The sequence below is a fragment of the Idiotropiscis lumnitzeri genome, chromosome 8, assembly GCF_059441095.1.
Source record: "Idiotropiscis lumnitzeri isolate Australia: NSW breed Sydney's pygmy pipehorse chromosome 8, RoL_Ilum_1.0, whole genome shotgun sequence".
NCBI lineage: Eukaryota > Metazoa > Chordata > Actinopteri > Syngnathiformes > Syngnathidae > Idiotropiscis > Idiotropiscis lumnitzeri.
Genome location: NC_142398.1, coordinates 15,780,155 through 15,805,263, shown reverse-complemented (window position 1 = coordinate 15,805,263; position 25,109 = coordinate 15,780,155). Strand labels below are relative to the sequence as shown.

At 40.5% G+C, this 25,109-nt stretch overlaps 2 protein-coding genes and 4 non-coding genes across 6 annotated transcripts in view; all 6 read left to right on the top strand.

Moving 5' to 3' along the window:
* dlc1 (DLC1 Rho GTPase activating protein) overlaps window positions 1–4,437 on the top strand; it is a 68,803-nt gene extending 64,366 nt beyond the window's left edge. The window contains exons 15-18 of the mRNA XM_088302387.1: window positions 468–683; window positions 2,598–2,815; window positions 2,893–3,066; window positions 4,098–4,437. Of these exons, the coding sequence (XP_088158513.1) occupies window positions 468–683; window positions 2,598–2,815; window positions 2,893–3,066; window positions 4,098–4,197 (708 nt within the window). The 3' untranslated portion in view covers window positions 4,198–4,437. The remainder of the gene's footprint in view (window positions 1–467; window positions 684–2,597; window positions 2,816–2,892; window positions 3,067–4,097) is intronic.
* A 4,705-nt stretch (window positions 4,438–9,142) lies between these two features.
* On the top strand, window positions 9,143–9,214 carry trnad-guc (transfer RNA aspartic acid (anticodon GUC)). Its single transcript has one exon. It is a non-coding gene; the product is annotated as a tRNA-Asp (tRNA).
* A 379-nt stretch (window positions 9,215–9,593) lies between these two features.
* On the top strand, window positions 9,594–9,665 carry trnad-guc (transfer RNA aspartic acid (anticodon GUC)). The gene has a single exon. It is a non-coding gene; the product is annotated as a tRNA-Asp (tRNA).
* Window positions 9,666–9,919: 254 nt separating this feature from the next.
* Window positions 9,920–9,991, top strand: trnad-guc (transfer RNA aspartic acid (anticodon GUC)). Its single transcript has one exon. It is a non-coding gene; the product is annotated as a tRNA-Asp (tRNA).
* A 1,836-nt stretch (window positions 9,992–11,827) lies between these two features.
* Window positions 11,828–11,899, top strand: trnad-guc (transfer RNA aspartic acid (anticodon GUC)). Its single transcript has one exon. It is a non-coding gene; the product is annotated as a tRNA-Asp (tRNA).
* A 2,431-nt stretch (window positions 11,900–14,330) lies between these two features.
* Window positions 14,331–25,109, top strand: part of lonrf1 (LON peptidase N-terminal domain and ring finger 1) — a 12,837-nt gene continuing 2,058 nt past the window's right edge. The window contains exons 1-11 of the mRNA XM_088303283.1: window positions 14,331–15,092; window positions 17,319–17,437; window positions 17,671–17,793; window positions 19,434–19,625; window positions 19,725–19,938; window positions 20,043–20,142; window positions 21,543–21,657; window positions 21,732–21,853; window positions 21,930–22,088; window positions 22,277–22,439; window positions 22,554–22,706. Coding sequence (XP_088159409.1) covers window positions 14,459–15,092; window positions 17,319–17,437; window positions 17,671–17,793; window positions 19,434–19,625; window positions 19,725–19,938; window positions 20,043–20,142; window positions 21,543–21,657; window positions 21,732–21,853; window positions 21,930–22,088; window positions 22,277–22,439; window positions 22,554–22,706 — 2,094 coding nt within the window. The 5' untranslated portion in view covers window positions 14,331–14,458. The remainder of the gene's footprint in view (window positions 15,093–17,318; window positions 17,438–17,670; window positions 17,794–19,433; window positions 19,626–19,724; window positions 19,939–20,042; window positions 20,143–21,542; window positions 21,658–21,731; window positions 21,854–21,929; window positions 22,089–22,276; window positions 22,440–22,553; window positions 22,707–25,109) is intronic.

Genomic DNA, 25,109 nt, shown 5'->3' with positions numbered 1-25,109 from the left:
TCTGGTTTAAGTCACGCTCTTGGGAATGAAAAAACATCTGTGCTGCTCTTCAGTGGAAGCAGAATTTAAAATACAGAAATATGCATACACCATAAGGTTCACCTACACACATATAGAGACAAACGGTTCTCAAGCTGCATTCGAAATGTTTTTTTTTTTTTTTTTCAAGAAAATACAAAGTCATCCCACTGGATATCATCCAGTTGTTTATAATATATGGGCGATACTTCTTGTTCAAATGAGATTATATTTATATATTATATATTTTAAAAAAATAACTAAAACTAATAGAACATTTAAAAAAAATTCACAAAATAAAATAAAAAAGGCGAGTGTGTTAATACATATGCATATTTATAGTGAAAATATTTATCGTGAAAATACGATGACGCAATGTTCACTGGACATCTACAACTCAGTAATGACCACATTCAACTCAAAGTAAAGCTCCTCCTTTCCTCTTTCAGATCCCCGAGGAGATGAGTCGCTGCAGGAACTCATACGTAGAGCAGGCTCTGCTACCACGCCGCTTGGAGGAGCTGTCGGGTAACGACGTAGGACGAGGAGGATACCGGTCGTACCTGCGCGACGGCCTTGACGCCCTCCTCAAGGAGGCCAAAGACAAGTTTAAAGGTTACGACAGCTTCTCCACCCCCGAGCAAGCTGAGCTGGCCTATCGCAAGGTAATTCATCGCCTCAAACGCTTTGTTCGTGTACTCAGAAGTATGTGCTTCGGGGGTTGGATTCAACCTTCACAAACGATTGATAAACGAGCGTCGAAAAAGGGATGGGCAGGCAGTCAACTTGTCTCTTAAGTGTAAACAGGCCTCCAAAGTATCTTCTCCGCTGTCTCTATTTCCTGTCCTGCCTTCCCCTCTGTGCTTGTTCTCTAAATATCTTGTGGAAAAGCAGCAGTTGAAATTTCCTGTATTGAGAAACGTATCCGTGTGAAACTCGCCTGGCCCTTGGACTTGTCATTCCCCTCCCCAGCACTGGACCGTATCCCACGATGACATCAGCTCATCGCACACAAACACACACTCACCAATCTCCCAAAGGCAACATTTCCCATGTTTAGCGTGTCAGGTCTCTCCAAGAGGGGTTATCTCCGAGTCACACGCCTTCACCATTCAACGTGCCATCTTTACCATCTGATGGAAGGAGGAAGCAGCTGACTTGGCTTGAGGGCGCTCGGCCTGAACACATCGCATTATAAATCAATAAAAAAATGACGCACTATACCTCATTCAGTTGCGTGAGTTACTAAAACATGGAACAACAAACGAAAAGGCTCGAGATAGACCTCTTCATCAAAAACATCATCAAGCACAAGCAATCAGGCCAGGGTTGTCTTCTGGAAAAACTGGAAGATTTATTTTCTCCAAAGAAGTGCCAATACGGTTGACTTTGAATTCAAGAGTGTTGCTTTAGCACTGAGGTGCCTTCACTTTCGCTGTGCACCCTGAGATGAATTACATTTCTGATGTGAGTAGAGCCACAGCGACCATGATGACGGCTTTGAGATAGCGACGAGTCACAGCGAAATTCACCGGGCCGTTTCACTCAGTATTTCAACCTTGTTGCATTGTATTTGTCCAACAAGAGAAACAAAAAATATGTGAATGAGAAAAACTTCATTAGGAATTTAACACGATGGGAAGACCTCCGACGTTTCGCACAGTTTTTAGTGAGTGTTATGCCCCTCTCAACTAAGCTGGTATGGCATTTTGTAACATTGAAGGCATCCGGTTGGATGTGCAAAATGTAAAGTGCAATTGTAGAAAAGAACACTCCCCCAAGCTTTATTCTTGACTCGTACTGTTGCAGATGAAAAGTCCTGGAAAATAATTTCAATAAAAGAGTGGGAAGCCTGTCAGGCTCTTTACATGGTTGGTGGATTTTGATGTGAAAAAATCTCATCGAACACATTTGGAAGGGCAAGAGGCAAGAGTGGGAACCAGCAGGCCCGCTCTCAGGTCCAATATCAACAAATGTTGTTCTGGATGAATGGACAAAAGAAATCCCCCAGATGCACTCCAACATCTTGCAGAAAGTCTTCCCAGAAGTGTGGGAGTCTCGATGAGATTGATGTTTTCCACGTTACATTCAGTTTATTTTCATTTACAGACCACCAAACCGTTTCAGAGTTTCTTGTTTCTTACATTATCTTTTCATTTTGTTATTACAGCATGCTTCACTACAAGCATGTTTAGGACTATATTCCTGAATCCTCAAATAGTGGACTTTGCTCCAATAGATGCTCTGCCTAGCAGGCACAATAATAAAAATGACAATAAAAATATATATCGGTGTGTTCTTGGGAGGTGTGCCCTTTCAAATATGTTCCACCCAGTCTGCTTTTGATTTGGACATTTCTATGCATGACATAATGCTTTGATTTTGCTTTAAGACTGACTTGACATCCAGGTGCAGCTCAATAAATTAGAATAATGTGGAAAACTATTTCAGTCGTTCAATTCAAAAGATGAAATGTGTTACATATATGCAAAACATTCATTTTTTTAAAGTAATCTTGATGTTTCGAAAACTCGTCTCATTTCAAGAAATTGGAAACAATCCGCTGTTGTTACCTTCAGGTACACGACGGCTTCCCGTTGAGGCTGTGGAAAGCGACCGTGGAGGTGCCTGCCGCTCCAGAGGAGGTCCTGACCCGGATTCTGAGGGAGCAGGCTCGCTGGGATGAGGACCTGTATGAGAGTCGCGTGGTGGAAAGCCTGGACGAGAGGACCGAGGTGTATCAGTATGTGCGGAACACCATGGCCCCCCACCCCATGAGGGACCACCTGGTGCTCAGGTAAATATCTTCTTGGTCTTGACCTCCTCTCAGCTGTCACGCTTGTGGTCTAACATTTTTTTTTTTTTTAACACTAGAACATGGATAACAGACTTGCCAAAGGGGGCGTGTGCACTGGTGTCCTCATCAATAGATCACGGCGCAGCGCCCGTGGTGGGCGTGCGCGCCAACGTTCTCCTCTCACGCTATTTTATCGAGCCCTGCGGAGCCAACAAGTCTCGTCTCACGCATATTTCCAGAATTGACTGCAGGTCAGTGTTTTTTATTTTTTTATTTTACTTGGACGTTCAAATTAGTCTCAGGTCTTGCTCACACTGACAGCCCTAAATCCTTTTTTTATTGTAGCCAGCTTGGTTTTACGAAGTCTGAAGAGTAGATATCCCACAAAATGTAATTTTTACAAGGTTTATCCAAACTTCATGGAGGCGGTCTGCATCTTCATTGTGGACAATCTGGTCTCTAAAAGTGCTGATGCGGAACTTGTTTAAACAGCTTAATCAACATTTAATAAGTAAGAGACCCCCCACACTCATTTTTAACACATTATACAAGGGGCAGTCTAAAAATAATGAGCCCTGTGCAATTTTCCCGACTTACAGTTCATATTTTTCCCAGAATATTCAACAGTGTGTAGTTACTCATTTAAATATAAACTGTTAAAAAGAATGAACGCTTCCTCTTCCTGTCAGCCATTTTGGAGTTGTAAATGTTCATTGGTGGCTCCCCTTCCAAAAAGAGGGATTCAGTCTCTCTTTGCGACTTTCAATGATGATGTCATTTCTAAACTAGCTGACAGGAAATGGATACGTTCAAACACATTTTTTTAAGAGTTTAATTTAAACGAGTTTATTAACGACACACTGTTGACATTTCAGGAAAAATGATTAACTTAAATTGAATGGGGCTCATTATTTTTGACACATACTCAACCCAAGCACTTGCTCCTGCTCAGATTGTTCAAATATTACTTTAAAAAATTGCCGGTACAGTCACCAAATGCTTTATGCTTGAAATGGAATTTTAGAAGTCTACGTGCATTGTAGAACCGTTTCTGTTCAACTTTGCCACCAGCTTACTTACTGAACACTAAGTCGTTACCACTCCAAGCCGTGCAATTCATTGTCCAACACGACGAGCTCTTCCGTAACTACTTGCAAATCAAAGTAGAGCTTCGGTATGGGATTTGGCTCACGAACCGGATGAAGCTCCGGTGTGAACAAGGCCTTGGGTGAATGACTATTGAGTGCCATATGTTGACCCGCTCTGTTGTCTGCTTGCACAGGGGTCGCTTCCCAGAGTGGTACAACAAACTGCACGGACACTTGTGTGCTGCCGAAGCGGCGCGGATTCGCGACTCCTTCACGTTGCCCGCTGACAAATGAGACTGAGAAGACCATACTCCACCTCTTTACAAACACAGGACAAACTTTGGCTCCTGATTTGAAGGACTTTGTTTTATTTTTAAACCACATTATTGATGTTACCATTTAAAATGCCCTCTGGTCCTGCCATCTAAGTATTTATGTCGGCCAAAGAACATTGATGAGACGGCACGTGAGGCTTTACCCAAAGAGTGCTATTGCTTCTGAGAAGCAAAGGTGACTGCATGTGGAATGAGAGCAACCCACTAACTACCGTACTCTTTTTCACACTTCATATTAATGCTGTCTGTTTTGTCTTACATCCGTCCTTCTTTATTTTGTCTCTGTTACAATGCGTGGGAGGAAGCGCATACAATATTTATGATGTCGTGCCGATTGATGAGTCCACGGCTGAAGAAAGACGTGAATGTGCCGGCCTGGGTTGATATGTGTAATGGAGAGGAGAGGATACCAAGCGGTGGCTGGCTCACCAAAAGCAGCAGGAAAGCACCATTGACACCTCCCTGAACGTTCCATGACAAGGAAGAATTCGTGTTGAAGACCAAGACACAAGTGGACCAAATCCAAGAAAAAGCACCCTTTATTGTTTCAGACTTTCCCAACAGCACAAATGTAATTGTATTTCGTATGCCCACAAACGTTCAAACGAATATGGAGTGTCACAGTGCATGACAACACAACACGTCCAACGTCGAAAAGAAAGCTGCAAGAGCAAATGTCCTTTTATAAAGGAGGAGATTTTACAGGTTTTACTGTAAAGATGAGGGCAGATTGCATGTTAATGTGCTCCCCCCCCAAAAAAAAGGAATGAAGACAAGCTTCTCATTGTGTAGTTGTTCACTTGTTTTAACACCGCTTCATAGATACGACACTTAAGCCATTGTCCATATCATTCATGTACCCACGTCTCGCTACCAAATAACACATGACAATGACCGTTAATTTAAAACAAATATATTTATACCTCAGATATATGTTTGTTTTGTATCGTTTTGTTGTATTGTATTGTAAATGTTAAGCTCTGTTACGGAAATGAAAAAAAAAAGGCTTTATCTTTTTTATTAATATTATTTCTGTACAGTTTAATCAAAGTGCACTATTAAATGTATTAAAATAAACACTTGGGTCATACTTCTGATGTAATGTGGGGTATACAGGTAGGCCACACCACAAATAATTCCACATAATCTCTTCAGTAATTTGTTTGCTTGTTCCGATCAGGAGTGGATTATTGTTTTCGCCACATTCAACAATGTCAGTTAAGCCGCTGATTGTGCCAACAAGGAGATGAGGGGAGGCGGGTACCGGCCACGGTCGTTCTCGATGCTGTTCTCAATTGCATCTTACATAACTTGTTGTACAGTACTTTCATATTTCCAGAGACAATGCGGCTCATTGTAGCACAGCTGCTCTAAAATCAGCAGCCCGGAAGAGGGGCACATGTAATGAGACTTGGTAGCACGGCTGAAATGTCCCAATTTGTTCGTGGTATTCCCCACCTCTCGCCAAAAGTCAGCTACATACGCTCCAGTTCATCGGCGACACCAATGAGAAGAAGAAGCGGCATTGACAATGAATGGAGGAAAAGGAGAAATTAGCCACAGTCTAATAAATATGAAATCAAGTAAAAGCCTTTAAAGTCGCTTTAATGAGTTAATATGATTTTTTTATAATGCTAATGGTCACCTAGTTGTGTTTGATAGTCATTTCTGCTTCGTGATTTTGAATTAATAGCCAACTGATCCTGTTTTACGAAGCTGCCAGAGCCTTTCCTATGGTAAAGTTCCATTTATGGTTAAAAAAACAACAACAAAAAAAAACAGAAAAACGACCTTTTGTTTTTTGTTTTGACCTTTTAACACAAACTTTCAAGAGCTTTTATAGTGAAGTAAAACTTGTACCACTTTTCTCTTGTTTTACTTTACAGGTTCCACTGCACTGAAGAGAAGTTACTATCAAAACAACTTGGCTGGAGGAATTTAATTGAGGGGGGGGTGTCAGGTGGAGTACATCAAGAGGAGATAATTGTAACAATGTGCCGTGCTGCCTGTTGTTCTTTCAACAGCGTAACAACTATGAGCCGTGCGTTGAAACGCGTTCCAAGTGTGCAAGTGTTGACTTGACTGTGGCAACTATGCATTTGGGTTACGTGCCGGTACTCTCGTTCACACTTCACTTTGCCACAAATAGTCCGATGCTCCAGCAGGCCTGCTTTTTGGCGGATTTCCTTTCATGTATCTCATTCGTGCTGCCAGCCTCACGTCATCCTGAATCGAACATTCTCGATGTGGGGAGATGTGCATTTTATCCAAGAAACCCAAACACGGCATGGAGATTATGCAGGGCCAGATAAGGCTGACCCTGAGTCAGCTTGCATTCCTGCACACTTGTCTGAGATTCAGCCACAGGAGGGTTCCCACATTGATAAATGAGCACAAACATGTAAGTGCACGCTTGCATGTGATTGTACGTTTCTGGACGCACATCACTCTGGTCAAGCATTTGAACCTTAATCGAAGCGAGATTGTTATTTACACTATTTGAGGCATAATCGTTACTTATATGCAATTACAGTTGGGCTGAATAATTAATTGAACTCAAATCGACATTGCATTGTACAAAGTAGCAGAATGCTGTTTCAAATGGCAAAGGCTGGAGATAGCTAGATAGATATCCTGTCAATAGATGCCGCTGATTCACTCGGCGAATACACTCGAATCAGTAATTTCAACTCTTCACAGTCCAAGAAATGAAAATTCCAATTTGATCAAAATAATGAATGGTAAATGTGCATTTATACCGTGTTTTATCGTCACGTTTACAAAGCCATATTCACTTATCCATAAATATCAGTCTACACTACACTGACCGATGACACGTGTATCAGTCCAAGGAAAGGTTCGATTTAAAATTAACTTCCAGGATCCCGCGCCATATCATGGCAAACGGCAGAATCCAGGAAGTTATTTTTAATCCTTTGATTCCATTTCAAATCCATCCAATTGTGTAGCCTCGTCATAACTAGTGCTCAACTTTTTCATCTCTCAGGTCAGGTCAGCGTCCATGTTTGTAAACTCCCTTTGGTTTGTTGCTAACGGCCAACAGCGAGGCGTTATGCCGCCAAATATTCCCGTTGCTAGGACAGCGTTAGCGAGACAAATATTCCCATCCACACAGAACTATTTCCGGGCGTTCGCTCAAATGTAGCGTGTACGTAGCTTCTGCTCATGTGCGATCCCCACGTAGAAAGGGAGACGGGTCATCCCATCCTACAATTCCTCTCTGACAATTTAATGCTTTGATGCTTTCTAACGCGAATAGAACAACGCTGATTTGTCGTTCATTTTCAACGACCAATATGTGAATCAATTCAAATCACCACCGGAATCTAACCCCTCGTCTCTGAATTTTGAGGCGGACATGCTAACCAGTCTTGACAATTTTTTTAAACTTTATATAAAATTACAGTCACGATACTGAGTATTGAAGAGAATCACAATTAGATTATTTTAAAAAATCATCCAGTTCTAAATTACAGTGGAACATCTAAACTCAAAGTGGAAGAATTTGGAATTCAACATAAATATTCTGATTTAAATACGCCTTAAAAATTAGGGAATCTTTGTAACAACACAAGATGACAACATTGATTACCAGTAAGCGACAATCTTTAACAGGCGAGTCGTTCCACTTTATTTTAGTCTAATTTAACTACTCAAGTCTATATACTAACAGATGTTGTACAGTCCAAGAGCCTATCTGAGGGTCACATATTTTCTACATTTGCTCATGCAGTTGATCATACCGTAATAACATTCCATCACGTCGTGTAAAGAGAGCGGCGTTTGCCCGCTGGCCTCTTTACCACCGTGAACAGTTGAGTAGCTGTGTCTGGGTCGAAGGAATCCGACATGCGTGCCAACTAAATGACACACAGTGTGGGTCATATAGTTGATTGGTGAGGTGCTTGTACTTCTGTTGTGGCAACGCTCGTAAGGTACAGTATGTCAGTGTGGTCATGCATTTGATTTGAACAACAGTCAAAACATGTAGTCAGTTGTGCAGCCGTTTTTACGTGTAGTTCCATGTGTTTTGTCGCAAGTGTCTTACAAAAGAAGTCACTGTGTTTTTATGTCTTTCTCAACTTTCACATTGAGGCACATATTTGCGTTAGAAATGGTTAGAAAAGGTCAGAAAAGGTTAATTGTGCCTTCTGCCATTTAGTGAAAGAACGTTTAATTCTGTCACTGAACATCGCTGGCATAGATAAACAATAAACACACAATTTAAAAAAAAGATCTATTAGTTTTGTAGATGGTTATTTATTGCAACAGTGCTTCTTTGCAATAAATCTTCCCTTTTAAAGGATATATATATATATATATATATATATATTATAGGTTGGCTTAAAAGCACCACTGAGTAAATGAAATGTAACATTTGCTAAATATTTTCTCTCTGGTGGCATAACACTAATTACCAACTGGTCAATTATCAAATGAAGCGCTTTGCAATTCATTGATGTGTATGTTTGTCACGTTTTCATCCGTGGCAGTACCACTCCTCGTTAGTATAGTGGACAGTATTTCCGCCTATCGATTCCCCGACGGGGAGAACAGGTATTATGTTTTCAGTTCTAACCAATGTTATTTTAGTTTACGCAAACTAATAAAACCGGGAGATTAAAGTATTTGAAGAAAACTAACAATTAGCAACCAAAATTACAATTGAAAATAATCCATTAATGAATTAAAAAAGAAAATTATTTATCTAAATTAAAAATAATAATAATTTAAAAAAAAAACTCAAACCGCACCGGTTCATGCTATATTTTCACATATTTAGAATTCGAGTGTATCATCAACTACAATATAAGATAGCAAGCCGTTCATATAAGTGTAGCATAAATATAGAATTCTAACAACGTTCACCCATGTTCGCCAACTCCTCGTTAGTATAGTGGACAGTATCTCCGCCTGTCACGCGGAAGACCGGGGTTCGATTCCCCGACGGGGAGAATGAGTTTTATGTTTTCAGTTCGAACCAATTTTATTTTAGTTTACGCAAACTAATAAAACCGGGAGATTAAAGTATTTGAAGGAAACTAACTATTAGCAACGAAAATTACTATTGAACAGATTCTATTAATGAATTAAAAAAGAAAATGATTTTTCTAAATAAAAATTATAATAATAATAATAAAAAAAAAACTAAAACTAAACTTTACTGCTGACTGGGAAGTCGAAAGACATCTTTTAATATATCATAAGTCAGACATTTAGACAATACATTTAATTCGATGTTTCGTGTAGGTGGCCGCCAGTTGTGACATTTTTAAATTTGTATATTATCTCGAGACAAGCCTTTACAAACAGGCCTGTGACGTAACTCGCCACTCCTCGTTAGTATAGTGGACAGTATCTCCGCCTGTCACGCGGAAGACCGGGGTTCGATTCCCCGACGGGGAGGAAGGACTCTTGCATTTTATCGCTATGTCAAGTCCGGCGCTCGCAAACATAAACTTTTAAAAGATTGGACACTGCCTCCTGGTGGCCATTTGGAAAGCACGTATTCAGCCAAAATCAAACCGCACCGGTTCATGCTATATTTTCACATATTTAGAATTCGAGTGTATCATCAACTACAATATAAGATAGCAAGCCGTTCATATAAGTGTAGCATAAATATAGAATTCTAACACCGTTCACCCATGTTCGCCAACTCCTCGTTAGTATAGTGGACAGTATCTCCGCCTGTCACGCGGAAGACCGGGGTTCGATTCCCCGACGGGGAGGTATATTCTATTGCTTACGCACAAGTTAGATCGTGATGTGTTGAACGAACCTTTTTAAATCGTTTTTTTAAGTTATTACAACAACAAAATATTTACTTTACATTTCTGTAACTGGTAAAAAAAATAAAAAAAAAAAGTGTGATGAATTCAAATACCGATGACACAGATTTACTTCCAAATGTTCCAAACCGTTCCAACATGAAACTGTTCAACTCAGTCCTATTTCAAAAAAAAAAATCAAAATTTGGAAATAAAAGCCGAGAATTAAGATTTTTTTGGTTTTGTTTATGAATCTCATTTGCATTTTACTCAGCCGATTCAACACTTTCCAAATTCATTAACTGTTCAGCTCATTCTTCAATAATTTTTTATTATATTTTTTCAAACTCAAAAGCCCAAAATCTAAATATTTGGGTGATTTATGTCTAATTTTTAGATTTTTTTTTAACGACTCAAGCAGGTCTATTTTATTCCCAGTCCATTTCAAGAACTTTCCCCAACTTTATAAAAGCCAAAAAATAAGACTTTTTGGAAAATATCTTCTCTACTCACTTGCAATTGCAGTTTGCAAGAGTAAGTAACCCCATTCGAAACATCTGCGGGGACTTTGTACTACAAAGTTTGTAGGTATTATTATTAAATACAACCCGTTCTCTTCCCTGAATCTCTTAAAGACACTGCTCTCTGGCGGCCATCCGGAAATTTACATTTATATAACTATAGTATGATAAGAATATACATGTTTTGTGAGCACTCCTCGTTGGTATAGTGGACAGTATTTCCGCCTGTCACGCGGTAGACCCGGGTTCGATTCCCCGACGGGAAGGCTGCCCCGTTTTCACTTATTTAATTCCTAAACAGCTATCTTAAATCTAATGTTAACTCTCTACAGTTATATTGCGAGGCGTTTTATGAACTTGACCGATATTGGAAACATTTTAAAAATTGTTTCTTATTAATTGTACATAAAAAATATTGCCGTTACTGCTGCAAATGGCGTACATATCTTTAGCATCTCTTTAAGAAATATGAAAATTTGAAATTGAATTAAAATATTAGAAAATTATACTACACAATCACTGGAATATTCTTTAAAACATCTGGAAAATGCTAGTGTAATGTCAATAAATTCCTCTTTGAAGTTTTACACACGTGGCTTTCTTGTCACACTCGCACAGACTGATGAAATCCGGACAAAAGGAAACCCACATATCAAATGTGCCCAAATAACATACCTTTCACAAATTAAAGTGCACATAATGTATTTAACTACTTAAATATACTAGTAAATAAAAACATCCGAGGTTTCTCCGGTCGTAATAGCGCTTACCTGACGCATGGATTGGACACGTACAGAAAAAGGTCAGATTGATCAAAGGGGGTGATCCAATTTAAAGGGGACAGAGTCACATTAATTAATGATGTTGGGAACACACAACTAAAAACAAACAAAAAATTTTGACCTTTTGATATTGGAGGCCGCATTAAACGAACACGTCAAGGAATAATCATTGAACAAATATTGTGTCGTCATGCGGTCTTCGCAAATGCGGATTAGAAGACTCCGTTGTCCCATTCGAAATTTCTACGGGAATTTTGCAGTCATTATTAAATCCAACACGTTGTATATGCCGAGTATCGCTTAAGAGAGTCAACATTGCCCACTGGTGGCCGTTTGGAAAGCACGTATTCACCCAAAATAAAACTGCGCTTGTTCGAACAATACTTCCACAATTTGACGATTCTTGCTTATTATTATTAACTATAACTACGGAATCGTTCACTGACATATTCAGCGGCTATAAAGTATTAAAACCGAGTGGTGGGACCGTGTTCTCCTCGTTAGTATAGTGGACAGTATCTCCGCCTGTCACGCGGAAGACCGGGGTTCGATTCCCCGACGGGGAGGTAACGTTTTTTGTTTTTTTTTATTGTTTACACATGAAAGTTATATGTATTTAATAAACTAGGATACTCTCATTTTTTTTGATTTCTTAAATAATTCTTAAGTTACCAAATGCAAATAAAAAATAATGATGTTATCAAATTAATTATATATTAAATATTCTTTACTGCTGCAAATGGCATGCATATGTAAAGTATCACTGTAAGAAAGTTATAAAAGCATGAAATTGGTATCCAACGAAAAAGCTAACGACTAAAATGTAAACCTCTATTAATTTGCAATAAAATATTTGCCAGAAATTGTTACGTTATCGTCACTTTTCAAGAGAATGTTAAAGATCCAAAGGCATCTGTCACCAACAAAACTGGTGGTACCACACTGCGTCTGAAAACTTGCATTGCCCTCAAGGCTGCTCAGCTCAAGAGGGAACACGCAGAAGCCCAATTTATGTTTGCTAGTGACCATCTAAATCACTCATAGAAAGCTTAGGAGAAAGTGGGGTCAGACAAAAGAAAAGTTGAGCCATTTGTATGAATTCGATTGCTGTGTTCGGAGGATGAAACAATTTGGGAGTACTAATTTTGGAACAGAAATGTGAGGAAAAAGAAACTACTGTCAAATCTAATGCTAACTAACATACAGTACCCGAATCAAGTCTTATGATCTCCAGCCAGTGAAAATATCAGAATGTTTTTTAGTTTTGTTTCATGGCTTTAATTAACGGTTGTGAAATACAGTAGGTCATGTTGTCAAACCTGCTCTTTCACAATAAAGCACTTTTATTTCTATGCTCATGAATCGACATTCCGATTGTAATGCCAAGACATAACACATAAAGAGCATTACCCAACATTGTTTTGCAGGAAAATCATTCACTGATGATGGATTTTACTACTAAAATGTTGTAGTTTTTGTTGAATAAAGCATCATGTGTCTCACACATACATAGAAAACGTTAGTTTTTCAATGCTGATATTCTACATCATGGTTGTGAAAATTAGAAAAACAAGACGAAACAACATCATGTGATTTTGAAGTTGTAGTTTTTTTTTTTACCTTTCACCAATATTGAAATTAATCCCATCTGACTATCGACCACTTTAAAACAAAACACCAAGCATTTAAAACAGGCGCAGATCTCCGATGTACTGTATATGCCGATCCAGTATATTAGCTGATTTATGGGCCAATAGATGAAATAAGAAGATTGATATACACAGCTTATACACCACTGCATACATGAACATTTTGAAAAAAAAATGTTCTTATAATACCCGACCTACAATTGAAGACAGAAAGAACCCTATCGTACTAAAATCAGTAAGTTTAAGTCATAACACTGTTAACTAAAGACTGGAAGTTCTATAATTACAAAACATTAGATAACGGCCGACATGAGAACTAACAGTCGCATGTCTTTGATTATTTCACAAAGATCCAGTTTACAAAATGCTAAAATGCTGTTATGTTTTCTAAAATATGTGTGGAAAAAAATAGGAGGCGCTCCTTGATGTTCCCTTGGGTCGATATTGTCACGGGGGAACAAAAATGTAGTGTTATAGGGTTATACAAAGTCACAGCTCACAATGGAGTAAAAAAAGGCAGTTCCTCTTGTAGTATCTGCCGATAAGTCTGAGTGGGCAAGAGGTGTGCAATTTAGAAAGTAAGAGTCTAAAAAATGTGTGTGTGCGTGCGTGTGAGCGTGAAGGAGAGAGAGGGGGTGGTGTGAGGCCAGGTCCTCAGGAAATGGAGCAGAGCCACAAAGGGCAGCTTGCAACAATACATTACATATTGACAGATGACGATTTAGCGATGTTATTCTATAATTCAATCCATTAATCAGTCTGCCAATTTATCAGTCTGGTTCCGGTATATGCTAGCGACAAACACTGGGGCTGATTTGTTCTTGTAACATTCAAAGCATTATCAAGGCAACAGGGTCACATTTTGCTAGCAATTGTCCAATTTTATTTTATTTTTCACAAGCACCGCGTAAGTGAAAGGAAACTAGATTGTGTGTCATGATTTCTTTAATTACATTTCAGTCTGTTGTTTTCAACTTTAAGTAAAGGGGCTTCAATTGCACTTCTACTATTACCACTTTTTTTAAACACAAGTTTTGGAATTTCTATATAAGTAGGCTAGACAAAATGTGTGCTTTACAGTTCTGCTCGTTACACAACACATCACACGTCCTGTTTGGTAAAAAGAACCGGACTGCATCCTATGATTTAAAAAAGTGTGCAACAAAAACACCGACAGGCGCTGACTTGTTTTATTCACGTCCTTAAATTATCATTTCAGTGTGAAGGAACGTCAAGTCGAAACAATAATTCCTCAACGACCTTTCCGCAGTTATGAAACTTGATTCCGACAAGGTTTTGTAACCCAGTCCCGGCGACCAATCACATGCGAGTTTGTGCTCACGTGACATGTATTTTTATGTAACCTACGAGTGAACACGGCAAAAGTCGGTGGACTAACCACTGAAGGAGAGATGAATAGTCGTGTTAACAGAAGAAACGACAATTACTCCTGACATTTTATTTTTCTAAATCAACATGTCGCTCCAGACGCCAGCTGAGGAAGCGACGGGGGACAGGAGCGCTTTCTTTATAGGCGGCGAAAAGGACGACGTCCCCGAGCCGGAGCAGGAACGGGAGAAGGAGAAGGAGGAGGACTACCATGAACTCATCCTGCTAAAAGCCAACGCTCTAGCCTCGGAGAACTCCCTTAAAGAGGCCATTTACTGGTTCTCGGTGGCCTTGCGCTACGGGCCCATGAGACCCGAACAGCTGAGCACTTTTGTGGACTGTATAGTGCGGAACCTCAAGGAAAATGCCGTCTGCGGCTTGTATTCACCGTCCAAGCGGGACTCGGAGGAGCAGGATAGCCGCTGGGATCAAGTGTTCGACTGTCCCAATTGTCATAGCTTTTTAGGGCAACCCGTGACGTTAGCGTGTGGACACTCATTCTGCAAGAGGTGTTTGCAACGAGGTCTGCTCTCTAGGTGCAAGTTGTGCCACGAAGCGGTGAGACTCGAAGGCAAGCCCAATGTGATTTTATGCGGACTCTTAGCTAAATGGTTCCCCAGCGAAGTGAAACGGTCCAAAAGACTAGGCGAAGTGGACGAGCTGTGTCGGCGCAAACGCTGCCTCGACGCCGTGAGGCAAGCGAGCGACATGATTCGAGCGGGTGAGTTGTTGTACGCTTAAACGAGCTATGTTGACAGCGGATGTTTGTTAATGTGTTTCCTGGTATTGAGTTTGGACATCGTAGACGCGCCTTGAGTGGGTTGTCCCGTTGCTGGTTTACGCGAGCGCTTCCGCCATATTGAATGTGGCAGACTTGCACGTAAACTACTGCTAATCAATTGACTCAACTTTCGAAACTGACGATCGTCTAAATACACTAATATCCACCATTCACGTACACGGTAATATTTCACAGACGGTAGCTTACGCGAATGTCGACGAGGCTTCACTGAAACCAAATGACGTAGTGTTTATTAAGGAAGGAAGAATTCATCACTAAACGTTATATATAACATTGTCTTTTCTTCATCAGCGCGGGGTTATCGTCAATCAGTTACTATAGCGACGCGATCTACAACTCGCGTCGAGCTATGGAGCAGAGTTTATGAAACGTGCATTCACAGCGCATGCGCCTTAGGGTCAGCTTGTATAAGGTCGTGACACGCATTGCAGGTTTTGTAACTTGCGTTAGGGTGGGCTTACTTGTTATATGCGCTGCTGTGTAACCAATCGCTTTTCGACATTGGAAATGGTCATATACATCAGCTGTGACTCATGATTAGGCCTCTTAGGTTTGGTAACATGACTATATTATGAAACAAGAAGAAAAGGTGGCTACTGTGCTCCTGCAGCAGACTGTGAAAGGAGCAGGTATGCAGTTTGAGGCAGTGCATTTGCACATAGTTCCCAAGGGCAAAGAAAGTTGTTCTTGCCCTATATAGCATTTGGTGAGTCTTCAGTCGTTCATTGGACCAAAGGTTTAGACCAACAGTATAATTAGACAGATAGTCCTTAAATTGCTCAGATAATTGCAGAAAGAATCCTGATCATCCCCTAACATAAAATGCCATCGTCCCCCAAACAAATGTGCAAGCATCCTAAACTAAACTAAGTTATAAACATCCATGCATCCCAACTCTTGGCAAAAGAGAGACGGTACCCTGAGCTGGTTTCCATTCAATCCCAAAGTACACATTCACTTTTAAATTTGATGTTAATGTTTAAAAAAACCAAACTCTTGTTTACTCATCGACAACCAAGTAAGCCATTCATCAAGCTTGGTGTCCAGTTTTATTGGTAACGACAGACAAATTAAAAGAGATTGATATATTTTTTTTCACAGTAGGCGCATGCACAATTGCCTTAGCATATTCTTAAACGTGAGTCTGCAGGATTTGAAAGGCACGAATTTCAGTTACAGGCATTTTGTATTTTGCTAAAGGAACACCTAACAAGATGTGGCGTCCAGGTGACCCTTGAATGTTCAAACTGTACATGACGGGCATTGTTACCATCTGTTTAGCTTTCAGAGGGAATTTTTGTATGTACCATTTTTTTAATGGAATATCTTTGTATGAATATAGTCAAGCTGTTGACATGTAAAAATAATTCAGTTAAAAATAATTTGGTACTTGGAGTGCTCAATGTTTGATGTCAGTGTAACAAAGATAACAGTATGTAACAACAGTAGGCCACGACATTCAACAATCTCCTGCGAACAAAGGGGGACATGTCTCTGCAGATGCACACACTTTGTGGTTATATTTCAGTTGTGTGTGTAAAAATCCAAAGGCAGCTGAAGAATGGATTATCTGACTCTGCCGTGGGATCTCTGTTTAAAATAATGAAATTGCGTTTTTAGTATCTCCAAATTCCACTGATAAACATTCACTGGAAAATCACCAGGAACATTCCAGAAATCCACTTAAAAATGTTCTGCTGTTGCAACTTTAGTTAGATCACATCAAATAGCTGGTTAATGTTATTCTATGGGTCTAATCCAATCCTTCTTGCGCTCCCCGACGCTTCCCTATGTTGGTTGCTTACTTTCAAAATTGGACCTTGATGGTACAATATACTGAAATAAAATGGCAAAACGGCTTATTCTTCCTGCGATGGCCACTACTAGCTGCTCAAAATTAACATCTGACTGTTGTCCTTATCATGTACCTAAGGCCTAATTTCATTGATATTGAGAATGGTTTTTGCTGCCATCAGATTTCTTGCTGCTTTTACTGTCTTACGCAACATGTTTTTCTTTCCCATCATGACACTAACACTACAACTGTCGTGACAGACAGTTGCATAATGTTTCTCAAGATTTAATTCAGGAAAATTACCAATAATTTCTCCTGCCTTTCTCTTCTCTCTACCATGGTCTTTGAAGAACCTGAAACAACGGAGAAGGTGCGACTCTCAAGAGCAGAAGCATATACGTCTCTGAAGGAGTTTGATCTGGCTTTGGAGGACATTGAGTTTTGTCTTGCATTCAGCTGTTCTGCTGAGGTGGGTCAGTCTCCTGTTGTTCGATCATCCATCAAAAATAAATCAACCCCTGGCTAAAAAAAAAAAAAAACACCCTTCAGTAGAAGTTATCAAAGAGAAAATGTAGCAATTGAGTAGATAGCGGTTCAAACTAACGTGATCACATATTTGTGAAGCATATTTTTTTTTTTTTTTGCAAGCTTTAAATTCAGTGATTATAACAACCCGCTATTATTGATGTTACGTCCTCACAGGCTTTGTTCCGGAAAGCCATGGTGCTTCACGAGATGGGCAAAGTGGATGAGTCTCTCCAAGTTTTCCTCAACTGCCTTGCTGTGGACGAAGACTTCCCCTGCGCAAAGAGACAAGTTGAAAAGGTGCATTAACTGAAAAATAATTGTGCGATATTTTCTGCCCGTCAGTATTTCAGAGTTATAGCTGCTGGGTGCTTGTACAAACTTGAATCTCGGTCTAATTTTCTGCCTTTTATTGCTGAGAGACGCTTAGTAGCCAAGGTTAGCATCAGTTTCAGATCAGGAAAATCTTTTTGAATCATCAGGGGCCCCCCATATTGAATTGTCATGAAGGGCCTAAGGCAGTGTATGTACTGTACTAGTTGCTAGCCAATCACAGTACAACGTTTTAGCTTGTCAGTTTTACGTTTTGTAGTATTGTAACGTGGCTAACGCTATCACCAGCCAGCTTTTATTTTTTTAATTTAATCTTTCCACACAAACGAGTTGTTTGCCATACCATGACATGACCGACAGTGGAACCTGGGCACGTTCTCAATTCTTGGAGAGGTTACAACTCACCTCTCTGTTGAATCATCAAGCTAGCCATACACATAGTTTTGCGGCCCCTAGTTAAGTTTTCTTTGTTTTTGTTTTTTTTGGCCCCCTGTTGCATCCACCAAGGGACATGTTTTTGTTTTTAGTTGTGTGTTAATCATAATAAGCTTTTCATACTGAGTAAAGCACTATTATAATGTTGATTGTTATTATTGTCATTACAACAGTTGATCTTACTTGGTGTGTTTTTTGTCAACTTCACATCATCACTGTCCTGTGAAAAACACGTATGTGCAATTTAGTCATTTTTTAAAAATGTTGGGATGTCTGTAACGCTGAAACCACATTGACGTAAAAATGAAAGAAGTGTACACGTGTTTTTCACAGGACAGCGACGGTATGTGAACGAACGAGAAGCATGACAATTACATTTAGTAGAAGCTTGGGTGCAGCCTACATGGTGGCGTAGAGATATCAAGGTCACCAATTAAAACGCAAAGGTGTGGCCTTCTCTCCTAGTCTTTATATTGATGCCAGACGTTCCATTTTAAGTTGGTCAAAAAGTCAAGCTGTTGTGTTTAAAGAGAGGAACAAACAAATGATCTGTAAATGGTCAACTTTCGAAAATAAAGAGTAGACAATAGTTTTTGCGCAAAATTTACTTAAGTTGAAAAATGAAACCATGGTGAGCAAACGACACGTTCACTTGTCCCAGCTGTATCGTCTTGCTTTTGCTTGTGATAAAGGTCAGGTCCTGTGACTTTGTGTAACGACATTAGCTCCACTCAACAAATCCAGCTCTGTGTCGGGGGGTTATGCAAGAGGCACACAGTTGTCTCATTGTATACAGTCCAACCTGCATTTTCACGGCACCTTTATCCTTTTGATATGAAATTAGCACTGTTGCATAATATTTGTGTAATTCTCCATATGTGTCATGTACACTCTTATTAGGGTGTCCCTTTAGTATCAAAAAGCACGTGCCTTCTTTTGATGATAAACATATTTTCTTATTGTCTTTGTAAGAAAAATGTCAGTTGGATGACTTCATACGCAGTCATGTGAAATAGTTTTTTCTCCTTCTTCATTGCGAGAATGTCAAGAATTAGTTAGAGGCTCTGCTCAGAACAGCCTCCCATATCAAGAAATAAACATTTCAGGATTTCTACAGTTCTTCAGGCCTGCATCATTGACATGCTATTTGCTGTTGTTTATTTTTAAAACAGATTCTGTGTGACCTGCTCTCTTCGGCTAGCGACGATGTGAAGATTGGCCTGAGGGAAACGGCGCAGAACACGTCGCCCCATTTGCGCAATAAAACCCCTATGGCCCATGTCAGGTCACATATTCCAGTCCAAAAACAAAGTCAACACCAGGTCCGTGCTCTGTCGGCACACCAGCGAAATGACAAGCAGGAGGTCAGATAAGTCATCTATCCTAACCATTTGAACGTTATTTTTTTTTGTTGCTTTCTGATATCACATGCGTTGACTGTAATTGTTACAATTGTGCCACAGAAACGCTGGGAGAGTCTTGAGCGTCCCGGTCTTAGTAGAGCTCAATCCTTGCGAGATCATGGCCTGGACTCCGGCGAGCAGGGTCTCAAAAGGGTTTGCTCCGCTCCTCAGCTTGGGGACCAGGAGAAGGCGAGTCTGCTGAAGAGAAAGTTTTCCATTTCCGACATCGAGCCTTGCAATGTAGCCAGCGGAAGTAGCAAGTATAAAAAACAAGGTGTTGTGCAGCACTTTTCTCCCTCTCCCAGTTTTCTATTGTCATTGCTTGAAGTACATGAATCATAGAGCTTGAGTAACATGATGTTCTGTATTTGCTTTAAGGTGTGAAAAATTCTAAAAAAACACCCAAAGCTATCACTCCCAGAAGTGTTCGTGAGGATCGCCTTGATGCCAATGACCTTGAGTGCGCTCTCTGTATGAGGTGAGCTCGTGTGTACACTGTTCATAATCAGTATGATAATGGTATTATCAATTTCACTCGTCCCAAAGATTGTGTAAGGGACAATGTGCTTTTAGTGGCACGAAGAACTGAAAGAAAGCAACATGTGAAGAATGAAAAGAATCACGCTTAATCCGCTCCGAAAATAAAATTAACTACCCATTCACGTTGAAGTACCCACAAATGACTATCAGTCGTAGCACGGCTTGGCTAGGATTAATTTGAAAAATAATTTTGTTTTTGCTAGAATACATTCTGTAAAACTACTACAAGTAAAACTAACTTAAAATTGAACTTTGGAAGAGGTGTCCGACCTGGTCTGCACTCCTCCTCCTGACTCGGTGGTTTCATCAGTCATCTTCTATGGAGTGGTCTCCTGGGCAGGAGGCATCTCGGGCCGGGACAAAAAGAGACTGGACAAACTAGTGAGGAGGGCCAGCTCTGTCCTGGGCTGCTCCCTGGACTCAGTGGGGGGCAGGAGGATGACGGCAAAACAGTCATCAATGCTGGACAACCCAGCCCACCCACTCAATGACATTCTGAGAACACTCCACAGCTCCTTCAGTGATAGACTGTTACACCCTCGCTGTACCAAAGAGAGATTTTGCCGCTCCTTCCTGCAGACTTTTTAACAAGAACATTGGGTCAGGCCTACAAACGGGAGGGCATTAGTGCAATTGTGCAGTCCTAGGATGCAATATACACTACTGCTGTACTTTCAGCCAATGGTGTACTTAAATATTGACCAATGATGTATTTTGTTTACCATTACAGTATTCTTATAACAGTACTTCTATCACTGCAGTATTTCTACCATTGCAGGACGTTCACTATTACAGTACTTTTATCATTGCAGTATTTTTCTATCGTTGCAGTACTTTTACTATTACGGTACTTTTACCATTGCAGTATATTTTATCATTGCAGTACTTTTTACCATTGCAGTATATTTTATCATTGCAGTACTTTTTACCATTACAGTACTTTTATCATTGCAGTACTTTTTACCATTACAGTACTTTTATCATTGCAGTACTTTTTACCATTACAGTACTTTTATCATTGCAGTACTTTTTACCATTACAGTACTTTTATCATTGCAGTATTTTCTATGATTCAGTAGTTTTTATCATTACAGCGTTTCCCCCTCTGTATAATGGACAGGCATTAGGAGTGTTTCCTTACACTTAGATACGTTTATACTGTGTATATTTGCATGCTTTTTATGAATGTCTGCTGCTAATGTTATACATTAACGGCTACATTACGCCGCCGACTCTGTGTGATCTATATCTTTGCTGCTGTAACACCTCAAATTTTCCCATTGTGGGACTAATAAAGGAAATCTTTATCTTTATCTTATCTTTATCCGTCTAAACTAGGTTATTTTACGAGCCTGTGACGACGCCGTGCGGCCACACCTTTTGTAAAAGCTGTCTGGAACGCTGTTTGGACCACACGCCACATTGTCCTCTGTGCAAGGAGAACCTGAAAGAGGTAAGGGGACCCACATGTTGACTGCTGTTTTATTAGGAGCATTGTATGATTAATCCTAAATCTCTCCTCTGCAGTATCTAGCATGTAGAAAGTACACCGTGACAAGCGTGCTGGATGCGCTGATCAAACAGTATTTTGGTCAGGAGTATGAGGAGAGGTCCAAGACTCACCTGGAGGAGACCAGAGAGCTTTCTGAGTAAGTTAGCTGTTGCATTCTCTGCCTTTTGTCTGTTTTCGCGAAAGGTTCTAATTATCTTCTGTCCTGGGTGCAGCTTGACAAAGAACGTGCCTATCTTTGTGTGTACCATGGCGTACCCCACGGTGCCTTGCCCGCTGCATGTATTCGAGCCACGTTATCGCCTCATGATCCGCCGCTGCATGGACACGGGCACGCGGCAGTTCGGGATGTGTATTAACGACCCCCAGAAAGGGTAAGCGTGCAGACACAAAAAGGTCTTTGGGTTTTGTGCTCATCACAGTTTTAGGAGACCTTTATACTTGACGGACTGGCACACATCTGAGCTTGTTCATTTGACTGCCTGTTAAGTCATTAGTTACATAAGAGGCTGCTACGCCAAGCATTTTTACATAATTAAAACTGTGGCATCCACCCTGGCAGGTTTGTCGACTATGGATGTATGCTCATCATCCGGAGTGTTCACTTCCTGCCTGACGGTAGATCTGTGGTGGACACGATTGGCGGGAAGCGCTTCAAAGTCCTGTCCCGAGGAACGAAGGACGGTTATAGTATCGCTGACATTGAGCATTTGGAAGACACTCGGGTACGACGTGTGAGCTGAAATGTTGCTTTGTCCGACTTTCGTTATGTAATTTACTTTCACTTGGTGCCACAGAATCCAACAGCCACCTATGTGTTGTTCAATATTGGCTTTTAGGTGGAGGCCAGAGAAGAGCTCGAGAGCCTACAAGAGCTCCACGATGCTGTATACAATCAAGCCCGTGTCTGGTTCCAGAACCTCAAGATCCGCTTCCATAACCAGATCCTTCAGCACTTTGGACCAATGCCCGAGAGGGAAGCTGATATCCAGGTACATCTTCTTGGCCTCCTCGTTCTGAAGCAGGTTATGACCAATGCCGCGGAGTCAATTCCCTCAGAACACAAATGGGATCCGTCCCATTTCGCTCGTTCACTCAACTCCCGTTTATAACAGGGACCCATGCGCACTAGGTGAAAATCCATAATATAGAAAAAACATGAAAAAAAACCCAAAAACGTCCTAGAGCGATATCGCTGTGCTGGAGCAACCTCCCTACTCACTCCATGTGATTCTCCTCAAGGCGACTTGTTTTATAGATGGGATACTATCAAGAAAAGATGTGATGTGTGCAATTTCTCACACCAAATTTGTGTAGACGATCCCGAGAAGGCATGGCAGAGATGGCTGGAAAAAGTCCAATGCAGTAGAAAAGTGGAAATGAGCCATGATTAGTTTGCCTTAATAACCCTTAAGGGACCATCTCTCAGGGGCACACCCAATGTAGACCTAAATATTGTAAACAGGACGCCACACCTCAAATAGCCTTCTGGATTAAAGATGAAATGTCTTCCACATCCAACAAGAGTCCGGTTGCCAACATTGTACTGTCGATTACCATGCCCTGGTTGATTGCTTGAAATTCACACAGCCATATACTCTCGATAAATTCATTTCGACATGCCTATTTTTATCTTTGTGATAAACTGTCTTATGATGGGCCTCCTTTCCAAGACTCAAACACATCTCGTGTTTGGGAATTACTGCTGATTTTATCTTGAAATGTCTAATCTAGAAAAATCCATGACCAATCATGGGCTCTTCTGACAGCATGTTGCAGTCATTTATAGTGGCGCTTCTGGCATGAATGACTTGTTGGGCAAGAGTGGGAACAAGTGTTTTCTGCAATTATCTTCAACTCAGAACCCCCCCACCCCTCAAAAACATTTTTTTTTCAGCACTTTGTGCAAATCAAAAATGTGCCGTCTGGTCTTCACTGTTTGAATGTTATTGTACATGGCAACCTATGGAATTTGCTTTGTGACAATGGTCAACAGAATGTACCACGCTGACAAAAAAGTGGCTCGGTCGGTCGCCTTTGTAACGTCTTTTGTAAAACCTCCTCCAGAGGTCCTAGCAGCAATTTAGGGAAGTGCTTTAAGATGTGTGCCTTCTCTTACGTAGGTCTACATAAACAATGGCCTGTGGCTACGATTTGACAGTGTCAGGCAACTCAAAGTTAAGTGACGCTGGTCCAACTGGGCAAAATTCCCATCGATAAATAAAATGGAATCGGCTTGTTCCTGCTAGTTTTATATGAAACATTTTGAGTTTAAATTAATCAATCATCATTGATCATTTTAATGCGCTGCACACCGTTTTTTTTTTTATGCTCATTCTGTAATATTCTTCCAAACTGATGTCGTCATGTTAGTATGAACATTTCCAGGTATTTAAAGTAGAAAATAAAAATGTCGGCATGCGTATTTTGAGTTTTTTCACAATCTGTTTGGCTTTGTAATGCTTGTCAATTAAAGTCCGACAGGCATTGGAAGTGTGCAGAGTATTTGTTTCAGGTCCATAAAGAAGCATGAAAAACCAAAAAGGGTCACAGAATGAATGTCGTGAGTGCTGTCTAATGACGACGTAATCCTAAATCTTACCTTAAAAGAAGCAGTGTTGTCATCTGATCACAGACGACGCTTTGTGTTCCAAAGTTAGTTACTTTTCAGTTCTAGGATCTGTTTCTTGCGACCTCTATTGCTACTTCAAATCTGTTTTTCTTGCGCTGTGGTGTTCAGGAAATCAAGTTTCCTGACAGAGCCGTACAAGATGTAATTACAAGTGAGGTAAACATTGTTAGGAAATCCAAAAACAAAGGGCACCCATTTGAGCCTTGTCCAGTAGAGTGCCTTTTAATAGTCACAATTGAATGCGAGCAATTCCTCGCACCAAATTTGTTGTTTCCTATGTAGGATAATCTGTCTAGAATCAAGAGGTCAGCCATGTCGTGAGCACTTTCTCCACAACTTCGTGGAATTTCAATGCTTTGACAGTTCCTGACAGCTGTAACGTGACAAAGACCAACCGTAGCAACGCGGTCCACCTGACTTTTCACTCTTGAGCTTTAATACCTGAAATTAACAACTAGGCATAACGCCCGCTCCTGCTTCGAAAACTGGCATTGGGACGCGTACTTGACACAGTCAATTGCTTGTGTGCTTCCGTTTGGGAAAGCCTCCATTAACTGTGGACTTAACAGCCTTAGAGGTGCATCATAGAAGATTGTGGTTGTTGTGTGTGTGCTTACGTCCTTACGCCAACGAGGATTACAGCTCGGCTCCTGAGACGACCTGAGGGGCGGAGCCTTTTGACAGTATTGGCTCAAGAGCTTTATGGGTGCTTCATAGCTAATCCTGCCGCTAATGTTGCATCACAAGTGTCATGGAGAGAATC